This window comes from Anser brachyrhynchus, assembly GCF_964034855.1.
Source record: "Anser brachyrhynchus genome assembly, chromosome: 7".
NCBI lineage: Eukaryota > Metazoa > Chordata > Aves > Anseriformes > Anatidae > Anser > Anser brachyrhynchus.
Genome location: NC_137701.1, coordinates 14,328,540 through 14,346,061, shown reverse-complemented (window position 1 = coordinate 14,346,061; position 17,522 = coordinate 14,328,540). Strand labels below are relative to the sequence as shown.

The window sequence follows — 17,522 nt, the reverse complement described above, 5'->3', positions numbered from 1 at the left end:
GCATTGCTGCAAATAACTCTGAGATGGCTGAAGTGGGGTCAGTGATGCTAGGAGTGCTGGAGTATACATCTTGCTCTTTTTGATGTCCCTTCTTCTAGCCCTATTTGGGAAAAATCAAATTGATAGCACTGAAAATATCTGTAACAAGCAGGATGTTTATTCTCTATAGCCAGTGCTGGGTCTCCTGAAATTCTCAGTACTTACATTTTCAAAGCAGTGATGGTGCTAAGGGAAAAAAAAAAAGACAGAATTTAGGCTTTTGTTTTTTCCTCCCCAACTTGAAGATGGGAATTTTGTAATCTCATTTGAAATGATTTAGACCTTTGAATTTAGGTATGGGCAGAAACTGTACAACCCCTTTCTGATAGTGGCCAGGGGTTCCAGTTAGGCCCTGTGCTGATGCAGCTGGGCAGAGTTCACTGCTCCTGGATTGGGCAACATCACCACAATCAGGACCTTGGAAAAGTGCTTAGACTAGGCAGCAAAACTGAGTTTTAAGCTTTTAACACTGCCTTCTTTAAACTAGCCACCTGATGGTGAGCAGTAGTTATTTTGAGTACAAGCATTTCTGAGAGAAAAGTTGGCAGAAGATTTCAGGCATGGTTGCATTCTAATGTTGGAGATGGCTGATGATGCTGTCAGGGGTGTGTGTGTGTGGTGGTGGGAGAATCGCCCCAAGCCCCAGCAGCTCCTGATCTACAGGTCACTTGTAGACTCTACTAGGTGGGTCATTCCTGTTGCAGTAAAGGTCTGTCTACAGGGACTGGTATCAAGTTTTATTTGTGAATTTTCCTCTTTGCTTGAAATATCTAGAAGGATCTTACTAACTTAATGCATACTCTTGTTTAGCCACTGCAAGTCAAGCCTGGGATTTACACCAGTTTGAAACTGGCAAAAGGATTTATATCAGTTTCAGGTCAACCAACTTGCATGCATGTGCGTCTGTGTATGTACACATCTGTACATACGCACAAGCCATGGGACCATAGGCAGACACCTCTTCTAAAGGCAGGGTAGGTGCAGCTCATCCTCACCAAACACCCCTTGCTGCTTAAAGGCACTCGTTCTGCAGCCTCATCTCACACCTCTGCTAGCAGTGAGCTGTGTGGCTGTCAGAGAGACTATGTGTGTATTAAAGTTTGCTCTCATGACTGCAGATCTGGAGCCCTGCATTCAGCTCTGAGGCCTTCAGCACAAGGACAGGAACATATTGGAATGAGTCCAGAGGAAGGCCACGAGGATCATCAGAGGGCTGGAGCACCTCTCCTATGGAGACAGGCTGAGGGAGCTGGGGATGTTCAGCCCCAATAGAAAAGAAGCTTTCAAGGAGACCTTATAGCAGCGGCCTTCTAGTACCTAAAGGGGGCCTACAGGAAAGCTGGAGGAAGATGCTTTGTCAGGGAGTGGAGTGATTGGGCAAGGGGGGATGGTTTTAAACTAAAAGAGGAGAGATTTAGATTAGGCGTTACAAAAATTCTTCACTCAAATCTTCACTCAAAGGGTGGTGAGGCACTGGCACAGGTTGGCCAGAGAAGCTGTGGATGCCCCATCCCTGAAAGCATTCAAAGCCAGGCTGGATGGGGCTTTGGGCAACTTGGTCTGGTGGGAGGTGTCCCTGCCCATGGCAGTGGGACTGGAATTAGATGATCTTTAAGGTACCTTTTAACCAAAACCATTCATGATTCTGTGATTTGCTAAAGAATGTGTGCTACTGGCCTCGTGAGTCACAGATGAATTAATTTGCCTTAGCTTCCTTCCACTCAAGATAGATAAAGTTCCACTCAAGATAGATAAACTTCCTTTTTTCCTACCACAAGCCATTTCTCCTTTGACCAAAGCAAAGTTTTTGTTTGTTTTTAACAGAAAATGTCTTTTGGGTTGTAGTGGTTTTTTTTGTTGTTGTTGTTTTTGTGTTTTGGTTTGGCTTGTTTTGGTTTTGCTTGCTTACTTCTAATGGAAAAAATCAAAGGAAATTAAACTGATATTTGGAAGTCATCCTTTGTCAAAACTTGCTTGCTTTGATGAGAGTGAATCCATAATCACTGAAAAATTAACTGTGCAGCTGCTAATCTTGCTGTGATTACTTGTTAAGGGGACACATGCTGTTCATTCTTTCGGCTACATATATTTGTAAATAAGGCATAGAAAACACATGGGCATTATGCTTTCCCAGGTTTTAAACCACTATTAATAGTCTTGTTAATCCAATGAAGAATTGTATTTTTATACAATTACAATGTATTAGTGTAGTGAGTACAAAAGGGGCAGTGAAGAGCATTTATTCACAGGGTAAATCAAGCTCTGATCAGCTGATCATCAAAACATTATCTGATTTACATTTCTATAGGCTTATGACCATATGAACAGGAAATTAATTTTGGCACTAGGTTCAATGGTGCTCAAGTCCACTGTGCTAAAAACAAGCACAAAGCTGCTATTGATATTGAGACCCACCATCCAATACAGGACACAACCTGGATGATTCCTTCATTTATTTCTTCCCTGACAGGTAAAACATCAATTTTAAAAGCTCCCAAAAAGCAAGAACAGCCTTGGCACTGAATTTGTGCAACGTATCTCCTGGTGTATTTATGCTTGACGTACACAGTTGCTACATCCTATAGATAAAGGTCTGTTACCAGTAGGAACAGTCGCTGTGACTTAGTGTTGAATTGCTTGGTTTGGGTACCACCCTGTTCGCCCAGGTTGATTTGTTTATTTAAAAAAAAAAGCTTTTCTTCTGTAGAACATCTCTGATTCACTTGACCACAGTACAGTAGCTGAAACAGCCTTTTTTATGTCACAGCTCTTTTCCCACTTTCCTCCAAATATTTTGCCCAGTGAAAATAGACGAGTGAGTAAAAACTGGACAGTGCCCTTTGACACAGTACTTTGTTATCCTGCCTAATGCTATTGAGGAGAAAATTCCTTCTCCCACCTAATGCTGCTTATTTATTTATTTATTGGAGATGAATCCATGTTGCTTCAAGAGGCTTTTTTCTGTGAGATAATAGCAGCAGCTCTTCATAGATCCATTTGTTGCCGTGGTGATCTGCCTACTCCTTTTGTTAGTCCGCCTCTACTTCAATAAACCCCCTTCCTGTTATCAGCCTGGTGAAAATGTCTGCAAGTTCTTCAGAGCTAATAAACAGCATACATCATTCCTTTCATCTGATCACTATAGTGTGGGGCCGTACAAGAGAGTGAGAATGGCGCATGAATTGTACAGCTGCACTAATGGAACTCCGAAGAATGAGCCTCCTGGTCAGCCGAGCGAGTGCACGACAGGGCACTACCTTTCTCTCTTAGCTGAAGGTGCCAGGACTCAAAAGCTGCACCTTGTTTTGAGCACCAGTGAATGAACTGTCTCTTGAAACTAATAATGCAGGCCTCTCAATGACTATTTCAAAGTTACTGGTTCTAAAAACTAGCTTGAGGTCTCCTCAGAATTTTCTGCCAGCTGAAACAATCTTTTTTTTCCTTTGTTTTCTGCCTCCTAGGAATGAGATGGAAAGACACTTCTTGGAGCTACTGCAGTTTAATATCAATGTTCCTGCCAGTGTTTACGCCAAATACTACTTCGATCTCCGCTCCCTAGCAGATGACAATAACCTGAGCTTTCTGCTGGAGCCTCTTAGTAAAGAGAGAGCACAGAAACTGGAGGTAATGGTCTGAGGTTGGCTGAGCAGGGGACTGTGTGTGTGTGTAGTAAGAGCATCTGTTGCTAATCATATTAAGTGGCGGTTAGAAAAACTAAAAAGCTTTTAGATTAGTGTATTACAGGCTAATTTAACCCCTTTATAACTACAGTTAGCGCTTTTAAAACCATGCCTAGGCTAAACTAGTATTCTGAGGAAGGGAAGGGAACAGAGATCATGGAAGTCTAGCAGATCACTAAATAAAATGGATTTTTGGAACCATAGTTCAGCTAGGCTACTGAAGATTGAAAGGATTAGTGTCATATGTAATGGATTGTCTGTCCTTCCCTGGTCACAGTCAGTATTCCAAGCACCTAGAGACAGTCACACTTGGACCTTTCTAAATACTACCAGCTGAAGGTTTCCCACTGCATCCCACTGCACAGCTGCTTTTAGATTTAGAGGGAGTGCTCTTACTGCTCTCATGGTTTAATAAACCATTTGTTAGAGGGACAGCTGCAGAAATAGTATGTTTCTTTTCGCAGTCTTTAGAACCTCACACTTCCAAAGAAATGTTGCTTTAAGACAAACTTTTGGAATAGCTGCTTCTTAGGAATACTTCAGCATGTCCAGAGGAGTATAAATATATATTACTGACCCTTTTTGCTAAATGGAGAAGGCTGCCCTGCTGCAAGTCCCCACAGCATTCCTTCATATGAAGGCTTGTTTTAAAGACCTTTTGCAGTGTCAGACTTTATTCCTTGCTGGTGAATATATATATATATATATATATATATATATAAAAGATACTTTGAAAATATCTAAACTACCCGGGTTCCCAGGCAAAATTTCTTGTTGGATCAGTGCAACCTTTCATCTGTCCAGGTTTAATTGATGACTGTGTGTGTTGTTTTGTTGACCTTTCAACAAAGGCATTAATGCAGGCCCTGTGTACACTGATACCATAACCCCTTTCAAAAAGGGGTGTGCTATGGTATTCTTGGCTTATATTGTTTTATTGTCCACCTCCAATAATTCTGCCAAGTGCCAGTTTTTTTATTTCATCCCAAAGTGGTTGAACTTTGGGAATAAGTGTGATCCCTCCTGGTCCTTTGGAATGACAGGTATGACATGTCTACAAATTCCTCTATTTAAAGTTAAGCAATGCAGCTCTTCTGCTTTGTCTCACCCTTGTTACTTGCACTTTAAGCTAACACTGTCACTAATTGTAAATGTGGTTGTAGGGCAGTTCATATTCCACAGGAAATTGTTTACTGAACTGCTCAGTGCCTATGGCATAAGTGGATGATTTACAGATTGTGAGCCTGTTTTGTTTCTTCTTTGCTAGCATTTGGGAGCTTGGTATTTAAAACCAGAGTAATTTTCAGTATGGTGTGTGGTTTGCCATAACACACCTACATAGGGCACACACACACACAGGGCATTTTGATTTCTAATTCTGAAACGTGATAAATATTTAAACCATTTGCTAAACTTCTTTATAATTCTACCTTTCTGTTAGAAGCACATGAGAAGCTGATAGGAGCCCTTATGAAGCAGTGAATTAGTATTCCAGGGACTGAAAACTGATTTACAACATGTGGGTGACTGGGGCTAAATATGTCAACACAGGTTGCCTTATGATTGATGTGCTAGCATTAGAACAGGATGGAGAGTCTGTCTGGTCTTGCACTGGGAGCTCATACAGCCAGTGTCTCAAAGAATGCCACTCTTGAGCCAAATGCATGCCTCCAGAAGGTCGGCAGAAATAAATGTAAATAATTATTTTAAAATACACTTAAGAGTTTATTCATGCTCAGAGTGCTTTTCACCTTTTGAACTTCCAGAACACTTGGCTGTGCTGAATGGGTTCTGCCTTAAAGGGAAGGTGTAGGCTTGTAGCTTATTGTAGGACTCTGAAAGTTCATCTGGTGATAGGTGGTAAATAATTAATGGAAGTAAGTGTTCAGGACTGAAATTCAGTTCAGCCTTTTATTACTGGTATCCTTACTTGTTTGCATTGATCATGTCTGAAAGCTTCAATCAGAAATAGACTTTACGGGGAGGATACACATTATTTTCTGGACAATTGTGTTACTAGAATTGAAATAATTTGGCTTGATACTAGAAAAGCAGCATCTGAATAAAAGCTGCTTGACTAGCTAAATAGCAGAGCAGAGGTAAGCCAGTAAGTGGCTGGAAAAGCCATTAAATATTAAGTTGTCCACACATGCTGATACTTAATAGCTGTGTTAGTGCCATGGCTATTGCTGTGCCATTGAGCAGTGTGCTGCCCTCCCTTCTTGACTTGATCACGTGAGTGATCTTGGGAAGAGCAGCTTGGGGAAGAAGGTGTAGAGAAAGTAAAGGCAAAACTAGAGGTCCTAGTACAGCTTTTTCACTGAGTGGCCAAGGGCAAGGTACTTGAGGAAGTGCAGAAACCATTTTAGCTTGAGCCTTTTTTCTCATAAATGAGAAAATTTTGCTATATGCATTTTTGTGCTGTTAAAAACCTAAACACCAGACCTAGCTACTGGATGCGCTTCTGTACATAACTTGCACAAACTTGTAAGTCTGAAATGAATCCAAGTTTGCCATTAGGTAATGAGACTGGCAGATGAATGAAGATACTCAGATATGGAAACCACTCACCTTTTTAATGTCTTAATTCCAGATGAATGGGGTTCTTGTTAGCATGGGAAGGGACCCCCTTAATATTTTCCCTCCAAAGTAGTTCTTATTTACTGTCATTCTTGGTTTAAAAAAAAAAAAAAACTAGTAGTGTCACAGCTACAGGGTGCCTGCTGTGTTGGTATGACACTTGTAAAAGCTTCCTTGAAATGTTCCAGTTTTTCTAATGTGTACTTTTCTTTTTGTTTCTGAACATGATACCCAGGCTATCTCCCGGCTGTGTGAAGATAAATACAAAGACTTGTCAAAAGCTGCTATGAGACGATCTTTCAGTGCTGATAATTTAGTTGGTATCCGCCGTTCTAATGCCATCCTCTCCTGAGGAGAGAGAAAGGTGCAGCACCATGAACCAGCATCCATATCAATCGGAGGAATACCACCACTCCATGCACACAAGCCAGCGGTGATGGTGTCTTCCAGCAAAAGGAGGAGAGGAGGGGTAAAATTAGCCAAGGGAGCCCAGAGCTTGAGGAGCATACTTGGTGCAAAAGACAAGACCTTTATCAAATAACTCTCTCCTCCTTTTAATTTATCCAGAGGTGCAAAAACAAACTTGTCTCCATCTTTTCCCCACAGATGTTTGCTTACTATGTAGGCCTATAGCTGTGAACTCTTGAGGTTTTTAATAATAAGTAGTTTTAAATTTTAGAATTTAAACACTAACCACATGACTATAGTTACAATGTTCTTCTCTCCTCTCCCCTGTCATCCAGAGTCTCACTGCATTTGTATTTCAGGCCAATGCAGTGTTACGTTAACAAAAACGAAACAGAACATGGGACTCTTTAAAGTATAAAGCCACTCTGGAGCTGAAAACAATAGCATAGACATGTGTTGATGGTTTTTCCCTGGTTTGGCTACTAAAAGCTGCTATTATTGGTGATCTGTTCATAACCAAGAAGCTGCACAGCAGGAAGGAATCCCAGCTCTGCACCAACTTCACTCCAGTAGAGATTGTCAAAAGACTTTGAATGTTTTGACTGGGGGCAGAGAGATGGTTTTATGTATTGTTAAAATATATAGGGTCCATGCTGCATTTCTTGTGAATTATGGTGCTTCTCTCATTTTCTAATACTTATTATTGCTCCGGAAGAGACGCAATCTGTATATTTTTCTGAGGCATTGAATGAGAAAGTTGGTCTGGAAACATCATCACCATCCCAAACAGTGTAGCAATCCAGTGGTGAATGGCATGTGTGCAGCACTGCTTCTCGAGTTCTACTGCAGATCTCTTGTGCTATATACAGTGGAGTTCCTAAAGCTGATATTGTGCATCCATCTGGCTCTCCTTGAGTATTTGTTTCTTGGGAGGGATTTACATTCATAATGAGACAGTAATGAGTTTGAGAATCCTAGACTACCTAACAGGGTAGATTTAAAAAAAAAAAAAAAGAAGTGTTCAACTGATAATTGTCAAAAATATTTCTTTAAAACTTTTTTTTTCCCCAAAGTGAATTTTATCTTGCGCAACTGCTCTTGAGGCTTGGGTTTTGTTCCTTCTGAGACTTTGGAATGGGACCTCACTTTCAGGCTCTGAACCTGAACTCTAAACAGGATAAGTATTATTAGACTCTTCCTGTTACAAGTCTTTGTAATATCTTCCCTTCTTGGATCCAAATAGATTCTAGGCAGTTTGTCCTAGGAGCAGATCTCCCTCCAAATGGCACGGTTTCTGTGCACTTCCTCTTCTAGCCAAGGTCCAGAAACTTACACTGAATAGCAAGTCCATACACTTTTGAGAGTGGGGGTGTCTGAGTGCAATAATCAGTTTGGCTGCACTCAACTGTTAAAATGATGCATAAAGTCTTTTGTGGTATGCAAATATGCCAACCCCTGGCTCTCAAATCCATGGAACTTGGCACTTCAGGTATTGATCACAATTCAATTTTGAAAATAATGCTACATCTTCAGGTGGTTTTCCTTTCTCATGTTTGTATTAAAAGAAAAGCTAATAAACTCTATTTTAATTAAAGTTAAAGGTAAATTGTGTGTTTTGTACAGTTGTCTGATTTCATTCCCCTCACAAGTATTTGGTGCTGTGCAGTTTCTTTCAAGTTACGGAAAAAGAGGGGGGTGGAAATCAGTGGTGTGCATTAGGGCCTTCCCCTTTCCCCGTACCAGCACGTTGTATTCATTTTATTGCAGTTACTTGTGAACGTCTCTGGAGCCAGCAGCAGAGGTCATTTGGCAACTTCAAACTGCTCGGTCTGCAGCATCGGGCAGGGCCCTGGCAGCCGGCTTCAGCTGAAGGAGTGGCAGGAGCCTTATGTAGCTGCCCACCTATTCCCCTGTGTCGCTTCCACTTGGAATTGGGCTCAGGCTGCTCCAGTAACTAATCACTGACAGTTTCTTTGCACATAAATGACCTTTAAGTAGGGCGAATCTGTCTGGAGGTGATTTTATGTTTTTAAGTCCTCCCTTGAGGAGTGCTAAATTGGAAGCTACGAGTGACCAACTCCTGGATTGACTTGTGACCTAATTGCTAATGAGCTTTTCTTTCCTTAGCACTGCCAGGTGCCTTCAACTTTGTGAGGTCAGTCTGGATTCACTTCACTGTGGGCTAGCACATGGTTTCTGCAGATACAGCCATTCAGCTCCAAGGTGCACAGCAGCGACTTGTGGCAGGCCTTTACCTATTTGCCAAAGGAGATGAAGCCTCTTCCTGCTGATCTGGCTGGCAGGTAAATGACAACTTCAGCTGACAGCTGCTTCTGCATTCTGTCTTCCAGGAGACTGCTGCTCATAACTTAATTTTGTCTAGAGCCTTAACTGGCTCCAGTTTTTCTGTAGCTTAGCCCAGAGCACTTAGTCAATAGGATTTTGATCTGTTCGGCAGATGCTAAATAGAGCTCAACTACAACATGACCTCTTAAGAGAGGGAGAACAGCATTTCCCTTTAACATTTAACATTCTGGTCTATCTGAAAGAGAGCCTGGAAAACAAACCTACAGCATTTCTTAAGTAACCAGAAAGAAGTAAAACTAACAGAGCACAGTTGAGGGGAAGAATAGTGATACTGTTTCAGAGAGAATTCTATTTAGGTGGGTCTGCTGTGAGCTGAACTGGGGTGGGGAGACACCCTGTAACTTCCGCTATTCTTAATATGTTGGCAGTTCTGTTCTTACAAAGGCAAAATAAAAATTGGAATCGTAGAATTAAAGTGAATGTTACCTACCTCTGCTCCCTCTGTTCAGCTACAGGAAGGATGTATCTTGTGACAGGAATGCTTGTTTCTTGCTACCCAGCAGCTGAATAATATTTAATAATATTTAATCTGTGGTGAGCTAACCTCTGGCTGCATTCAGTTCCAGGGTAGTACTCCTCAAATGGTAGGAAAATAGTTTGCTTAGACAGTAGCTACATCATGGCCCATCAAGAATAATACGAGCATTGTGTGTTTGTTGCCCATATGGGGAGCAAATCACTGTTCCTGGGCTACATCTGGCCCTTGGGATTCAGCAGGCCTCTACCTTTGTGTATGGAGACTGTGTATTTTGTTTCTAAGGGAATTTTATGAGAACTACTTCAGTGTGGGTTTGGCAGTTAAGAGGACAGGCACTTCAGGGATGGAATAAATGTCAAGAACATTGCTTCTGGATAAGAATATAGGCATCAAGACTAACCTGAGCAAGCAGAAGAGGCCACAAGAGCAACTGAAGTGAGAGCTTGTGCAGTGGGGCTGGCAGCCATGTGTGGGCAGCCTGCCCTGTTCAGAGCTCAGCACTGGGAGGGCTGCTGCCCTGTCCTGAGCTGCTGTTTTCCTGCAGTGCAACAGTGCAGCAGCATTGCCTAGGCCTGACTTTCCCATAACGTTCTCTGGGAAAAAGGCAATCACACCAAATGCACTGTGCGACACTACAGAAGTTGAATATAAGTGCACTGCTGTACTAATACACCCCTCCACACCCCCCGAGTTTAATAGCTAAGGCATGCACATGACTGACCATGGGTTTGTTTGCAATAGAAGTCTGAGGCTGCCTTTGCGGACAGGCATTTCTAGAAGAAACCACCACATTGCCTACTGCTCCTGTGATATAAGAACCTCATTTGTGAGGACACATGCTCTCTGTGCTGTCAGATACTGTCATTCCCCATACCACCAAGTAAGTGAACTTTTGCTGCATTTGCACTGTTCAACTCCAAAGGAAGCCAGCGACTGCCTCAAGAGTAGCCTGAGTTTTCCAAATGGGGCATGGAGCATGCGCGTGTGACACAGCACTGTCAGGGTGGACTGTGTGCTGCCATGCAGGAGCAGAGCCCTGCAGGTGGCTCACAACAGCTGCCTGCAGTAATGGCCCTTCCCTTGCTTGAAAACACTGTCTCAAGGTGGCAGTGGATGGCAGCTCTGCCAAACGTCTATTTACTGAAGAGCTGAGGACATGGAGGCTTCCTGGGATGCGAAGGTGGTAACGCTGCTGCCAACAGGGTGTTATTTCTAGAGGCAGGTGATGGGTGTCTTCAGCTCCTCGCTCAGTCAGCCTCTGACTGTTCTGGCTGTAGCTGAGTGCAGGGCGGGGAGCAGATCACCAGCACGGCAGAATCAGGTGAGTCAGGCTGTGCTGTCGGCTCTCCGTCAGTTTTATCGCTGGGTGCTGGAATGCTGCTTCCAGGTAAGAGATCCTATCTGGTGGGACCCGTGTGTGCCTACACACCTAACTAGATAGCAGAGTCCTGCACGATTAGTCACAGCGCAGCCAGCTTAACCCCTTGCTGTCCTCATGGAGTGCTCTTCCCAACACAGGAGAGTGCACAGCAGATGGCAACATGGGCACTTAAATGGGCATGCAACATCCTACTTGGGTAAGAGCTGTCATCCCTTTGGCCTGGTATGTACCAAAGGGCAACTCTTCAGCACCTGATCTCAGTGTGGGGTGAGGGACTGATACTGAGCAAACTGCAGAACACCAATAAAAGTTGATCGTTAACCCTCTGCCACTGGTGAGGTGTGACCTTGGACCGTCAGGGAAATGCTGTCAGTGAGGCCATGGGCACCTGCTGCCAGCACAGCAGCCCTGAGGCCCAGAGCAGAGCTGGGCTGCTGCCGCCGGGTCGGGACTCACCACACCTTTATGGGTGCCTCCCCTCCAGCACTGCTGGTGTGTGACAGCCCCATGCCAAGGGCAGAGCTGCGTGGGGTTCAGCACACCTAGCAAATGAGTCTTGCACTGTGCCAGTGCAGTTGCCTCACAAGTTCCACACGATCCCTGCTGATATGAGACCGACACAGCCCTCTGGCACACTCCTCCTCCTTCCCCACAGTAAGGTTTTGTGGTAATTATCAGTCTAGCAGAAGCAAAGAAAACAACACACATTTTTTTTTCCTCATAAATAACTAATCTCTATACTTCTCTTTGAATAAAATTTCTTCAGCTTTTCACAAAATATAATACAGTTATTTTAACAAAGTTGAACAACATCAGTAACTGAAGACGCAAAACCAAGATGTAAATTATGTACAGCATTTAGGGCATAAGACAACGTTCTTTCCCTCCTGCCTGCAATTTGTTGCTGAGAAGCCAGGTTCAAATACAAGTTGACTATATTAACCTGCCATTAGTCTTGCATTTTTCAACAGGCAACAGTTTGCAGCTAACCTTGAATTTTTGTCTTTAAAAAAAAAAAAAAGATTTACATAGTCAGTTACACTTTAAAAAAACAAAACACAACCTTTGACATGTTTTTGTTCATTGTATTGCATGGTGTGTGTTTAGCTGTATCTACAAAAGGCACTATAGAAAGAGACAAGTCCAGTGAGGTGTGGATTGGATCAGGTTAGAATTATTTAATGCCCGGGATTACAACATGAGCCTACCCACAGCATCTCTGCACCTGACCTGCCCGCTGCTGAGAACACACCTGTCCCAAACCCGTATCAAAGTTCACTACGGCTCCTATATGTACAAAGCAGGCTATAATACAACTATTTACAGTTTGTAACAGAACATGGTGCAATTCTGTCCAAGCTGAAGTACTGCAACACGCTGGAGCGAGCCAGCCCTCTGTCGCAAGAGTGCTGATACCTGCATCTAAAAAGTTTCCGCAGAGTGCTCCAGCCCTGTGCCACCAGCTGCTCTCTGCAGTGCCGCAGGGACACGCATGCAGTGCCCTGGCAGTGCCTTTATCAGTAGGTGTGCCATTTGAGTGGCCCCTCACTTCCCGGGCTTTGGTTTTAAAATGAGGCGGAAACCTCCTTGACCGAAGTGGTCCGAGGGTATCAAGAACAACCTCAGACCCATGCTGTCCCACAGGAGCAAAGCTGGCTGCTTTTCTCCTGTGCTCGAGCGGCCGGGTCACAGTGCCATGCTTGAAGGAGAGCAAAAAGAACTCGAGTAATCACTGGGCAGTTACGTACATGACCGCTGTTCAGGGCGGGGGGAAAGAATCAACAGTCCCTCGGGTACTTTCACAGGGGAGCTGAAGCCAGCTGCAGCCACCTCTCATCCCCTGCTACCACTGGAGCTCCCCCAGCCTCGCTGCTGTTCAGTGAGGTTGACACAGGGCCCCTCAGCGTCCTACTTATTGAAGCCCTGCCGTCACGGTGGCTTAATGCCACGCACTGCTTCTGTCAGTGCCCTGCTCCTGCCAAACCCCAGGGAAGCGAAAAAAGCTTGTGGAGCTGGGGGGAAAGGCGTACGAGTGCTCTGCTGAGCTTTCCTAAATTAACAGGTAACTCCTGAACCTGGTGCTGTCTTTGACAGAGATATAGCTTTCAAAAAAGCAGCAAGAGGTGAAACTGGCTGGCTGCTAGAAGACCCAGCTGTTTCCCAAGACAGACAGATGACTGTCTGCCTCGGAAAACCCCCATTCATGTACAACCTGGTTCAGAAATGCAACCACCCCAGCATGGCCGGCTCTGCCACGCGCAGCTGCTGCGCTGCGTGCCCGGGCGGGCAGGCAGGGTGCTGGGGCCCCCGCCTCAGCCCAGGCAGCCTGCACAGCGCCAGGGAGACGCCAGAAGCTCGCCCCAATGCAGAGGCGTGGAGCGGTGCCCACCCTTCCCACAGCACCCGAGCCGGCGTGGCCCCAGCACCAGCCCTGCCTGTGGAGCCGGCATGCACTCGTGCAGGGATGGGACCCTGGGGTCACCTGGCCCCTGGCTGCGTGGCAGCAAGCCGGGCCCTGCCCCTGCCCATCCCCGAGGCCAGGTGGCAGCTCCTTGCCGAGCCCTGTTCCACCACCGCCTGTGTAGCCCCCAGCCTGTGCAGCGCCCTCCCTCCCTCCCTCTCCTCCTGGGACCAAGCCCTGCTCCCATCCTGCTGCCCGAGCCCCGCACCAGCCCCCAGCCCTCTCTGCCATGACACACAGCTGTGCCCGGGGATGCAGGTGCAGCAGGGTGGGGGTCAGCCCCCCCGCCCCCCCCCCGCCAGCTCTACCAGCTCCGGCGAGTGGCTCAGTGCCAGTGCAAGTCATCGGCTGAGCATAGGGGCCACCGCCAGCCCTGTCCGCTCCAGCTCTGCCCCGCGCCCTGGTACCAGCACAACCTGCCCTGAGGCCACAGGGCTACCTGCCCCTGCCCGGGGCTGTGGCTGCTCCGTGCCCCGTGGGCACGCGCTCGGTCCTGGGCAGCTCCACTGCGGCGGGGCTGGGGACACAGGGGTGGCTGTGCCACCTCTCCCTCTTCTGCGGCACGGGGTCTTTGCAACCCTCTGTGGCTGGGGTCACCGAGGCTCCCTCCGGTCACACATGGGACAGTGGGACCTGCTTGTGGTAGGAGGCCATGCTGGGCAGCACCGTCCTGCCTGCCAGCGCCGGACTGGCCTCGCCGTATGCGGCAGCAGCCGCGGGCTTCCTGGGCCGGCAGCAGCGGGCTGTGAAGCGCCTCCAAGAGTCGAGCGTTTTGCCAGACCAGATCCAGACGCCAGAGGTGATGCCCACCACAAGGCACATGAAGTACTTGAGCATGAAGACAGCGTAGTCAGGCTTGGGGCGGTGGGGGTCCCCTGGGCAGGAGCAGTTCTGCGCCTGCTCCCACGCCTCCCGGTTGTGCTGCTCATAGATGTAGCAGGCGATGACGATGGTGGCAGGCACGGTGTAGAGTACAGTGAAGATGCCAATGCGGATCATCAGCTTCTCCAGCTTGTCGGTCTTGGTGCCACCCTGCTTGATCACGCTGCGGATGCGGAACAGCGAGACGAAGCCAGCTAGCAGGAAGAGGCTGCCAGTGAACAGATAAACCACCAGCGGCGCCAGCACGAAGCCCCGCAGGTTCTCCAGGCTCTGGTTGCCCACATAGCAAACCCCAGCCACTGGATCACCATCCACAGAGCTGAGTGCCAGCACGGCTATGGACTTGGCGCTGGGGATGAGCCAGGCGGCCAGGTGGAAGTACTGCGCGTAGCTGGCGATGGCCTCGTTGCCCCACTTCATGCCAGCAGCCAGGAACCAGGTGAGGGACAGGATGACCCACCAGATGGAGCTGGCCATGCCAAAGAAGTAGAGGAGAAGGAAGACCACAGTGCAGAGCGCGGGGCCTGTGGTCTCGTAGTGGATGTGGTGGTGCTCGGGATTGCAAGCCACGTTGGCGTGCCCTGCTACCAGCCGCACGATGTAGCCCACAGAGACAAACAGGTAGCACGCAGAGAGGAAGATGATGGGACGCTCGGGGTACTTGAAACGCTCCATGTCAATGAGGAAGGTGGCCACGGTGGTGGAGGTGGACAGGAAGCAGAGGATGGACCAGAGGCCAATCCAGAAGGTGGCGAAGGTCTTCTCGTCCTGGGTGAAGTAGGGCTGGTAGCAGGGCATGGCGCAGTTGACCACCTGCCCGGTCCTTACACGGTTGTACAGCGGATGGGACTCCTTGGAAATGGGGATCAGCGGCGCTTTGCACTTGCAAGTCTGCCCGCACTCCGTCCCCCCGGGGCGCTGCCCACCAAGCGGCGTCAGGTTTTTGGCTGTGTCTTTGGCCGGGCGCGTGGGCTTCCCGAAGAAAGGCGGCAAGGTGGTGGCCTCCGTGTGGTTGTAGCCCATGCAGAGCACCTCGGTGTCCCCCAGCACCGGCAGGCTGTCGCAGCTCATCCTCTCGGGCCAGGCGAAGCCGTACTGCTGCATGATGGGCGAGCAGCCGGCCTTGGCCCGCTCGCAGACGGAGCGGCAGGGGGGCAGCGGCTTGGTGTAGTCAGGCAGGCAGATGGGGGTGTACATGCTGCAGAGGAAGAAGCGCAGGTCCGGGGAGCACTGGATCTCCACCAGCGGCCAGAACTGGTGCACCTCCAGCCCGGCCTCGTCCTGCGTGTCGTGGTTGAACTGGTTGGGCATGTAGGTGAGGTTGTAGCCGATGCCCTTGCACATCGGCACCGTGATCTCCTGGCACACCAGCCCCTTGGAAGCGGCGCGCCCCGCCGCCGGCAGCCCCAGCAGCAGCGGCAGCCCCAGCAGCAGCGGCGCCGGCAGAGCCCGGCCGCCCATCGCCGCCCCGCGCCCTACCGCCGCCGCATGCCCCGGGCGCCTGCCCCTGCCGCCGCCGCCGCGCCGAGAGCGGGGCCGGGAGCGGGGCCCCGCGGGACCGGGACCGGGACCGGGACCGCCGCCGCCGCCGCCACCTGCGCTCTGGGGCGGCCGCGAGCCCCCGCGCCGCGCCGCGCCGCCGGCCCCGCCCCGGCCCCGCCCCGCCCCGCCCCGCCGGGCTCCCCGGGCCGCCCCCGGCCCCGCCGCCGCCCCCGCCCCGCCGCGGCAGCGCCCCCCGGCGGGCCCCGGCCCCGCCGCCCGAGCCCAGCCCGCGGGGCGGCCGGCGCTGCTCGGGCCGGGCGGGCGGCGGGGGCAGCGGGGGCAGCGGGGGCAGCGGGGCAGGGCAGCCCCCGCCAGGCGGCTTCTCCCCGGCCGCTCATCCCGCGGGCAGGACGCGGTGTGGCTGCCGGCCGGCACGGCGCCAGCCCCGGCTGCCACACGCCAAGGTCCTCAGCGGCTTTAAGGCCGCACACCTCACGGCCGCCTCCGAAACGCTCCGTGTCTACACGTGCACCCGGCCTTGGCGTGTGCAGCGTTTGGCACTGGCAACCCTGAAGCTGAACAACTTTATTTAAAAAAAAAGGCAAACCCAAAGCTGTGGTGAGTCCCCGTACCACTTCGCTTTACGCTGCAAGTTTTGCCAGCGCTGAAGCTGTACGGCACAGCGTTACCAGTCACGTGCTCCGCTGAAACACAATAGCATATCCCTGTAGCAGGAGTCATAACTTTTAATTCTCCTCGGCAATGAGTTTCTGTGAACTAGCAGCCCAGCAGAAAGCAATCACAGACAGTTTCATTATGGCTTTCAGTTGATTATCCAAATTACAGCTGAGAGCAGAGGGCAGCCTTTTTATTATCATCATTGCTGTACAATTAGAAAACGCTGATGAAGCTCCGCAAGAGCAGAAATTCTCATTTTTGCTGGTATTTTTCATTTTTATAATCATTCCCTTGGGCAATATCTTGGTTTGATTTGACACACAATGAGGAACAGGTACGTAGGGGGGAAGGGAGCAGATAAGAAGAAGGGGAAAATGGGGCAGCTCTTCATTTCAGTTAATCTATCAGCTCTTGTAGCCTGGTTGAGGTTTTGCCTCTCCTCCAGATGTATCTAATTCTCAGAGCCTGGCTGTAAATAATGCTGCATTTGCTACACTGGGGACACATAAAATCCAATTAAGAGACAGGTAGACATCTGTTGGCTTGCTCTGTGCTTCTGTTTCCTTTTTGGTTTTATGAATATGTAGCAGAGCAACCAGAACAGGATTAAATATGGTGTAAGTGCAAGTACAGTTGATAGGCTTGTTATTCATCTCTACAGTGTGGTGTGAGAGTACAGTGCTGTACGTGCATACAGCACCATTAGTGACAGAAGCTGTGCCTGCACAAAACCTACCGTGCCAAATCCTGGAGACAAAAGAAAAAGTGTTTCTCACCCCTAAGACCTTTCTGCCATTGTTAATAAACTCTACAAATTATTAGGAAATTGCTTTACCTTTAATCCCTGTGCAGAGGCGTTCATGAAGCTCCACCACGCCAGACAGGTCTGCTCGGAAGCCTGGCCCGGCCCTGCTCATGGCTCCAGCCCGAAGGACAGGGGCAGGGGCTGGCAGCGCGTGTCCTCACGGACGCCCCTTTCACTCACTGGTGCATTTCCAGCTGGGATGCAGTGGTTTCTGGTAGGAACAGAGAATAAGAAGGTGGTAAATACTTCTGCTTTTGGTTCTTTCCCTGCTGTATTGTCAG

At 48.6% G+C, this 17,522-nt stretch overlaps 2 protein-coding genes across 3 annotated transcripts in view; one reads left to right on the top strand and one right to left on the bottom strand.

Annotated features, from left to right (window-relative positions):
- Nucleotides 1–8,301, top strand: part of CCNYL1 (cyclin Y like 1) — a 35,480-nt gene extending 27,179 nt beyond the window's left edge. For both annotated transcript variants that reach the window (XM_080600485.1, XM_080600486.1), the window contains exons 9-10: nt 3,501–3,663; nt 6,535–8,301. In XM_080600485.1, coding sequence (XP_080456611.1) covers nt 3,501–3,663; nt 6,535–6,651 — 280 coding nt within the window. In that variant the 3' untranslated portion in view covers nt 6,652–8,301. The remainder of the gene's footprint in view (nt 1–3,500; nt 3,664–6,534) is intronic.
- FZD5 (frizzled class receptor 5) lies at nt 7,679–15,856 on the bottom strand. Its single transcript, XM_080600454.1, has one exon. The coding sequence runs from the start codon at nt 15,735–15,737 to the stop codon at nt 14,007–14,009; it is 1,731 nt and encodes a 576-aa protein (XP_080456580.1). The 5' UTR covers nt 15,738–15,856; the 3' UTR covers nt 7,679–14,006.
- Between the last annotated feature and the right edge of the window lie 1,666 nt (nt 15,857–17,522).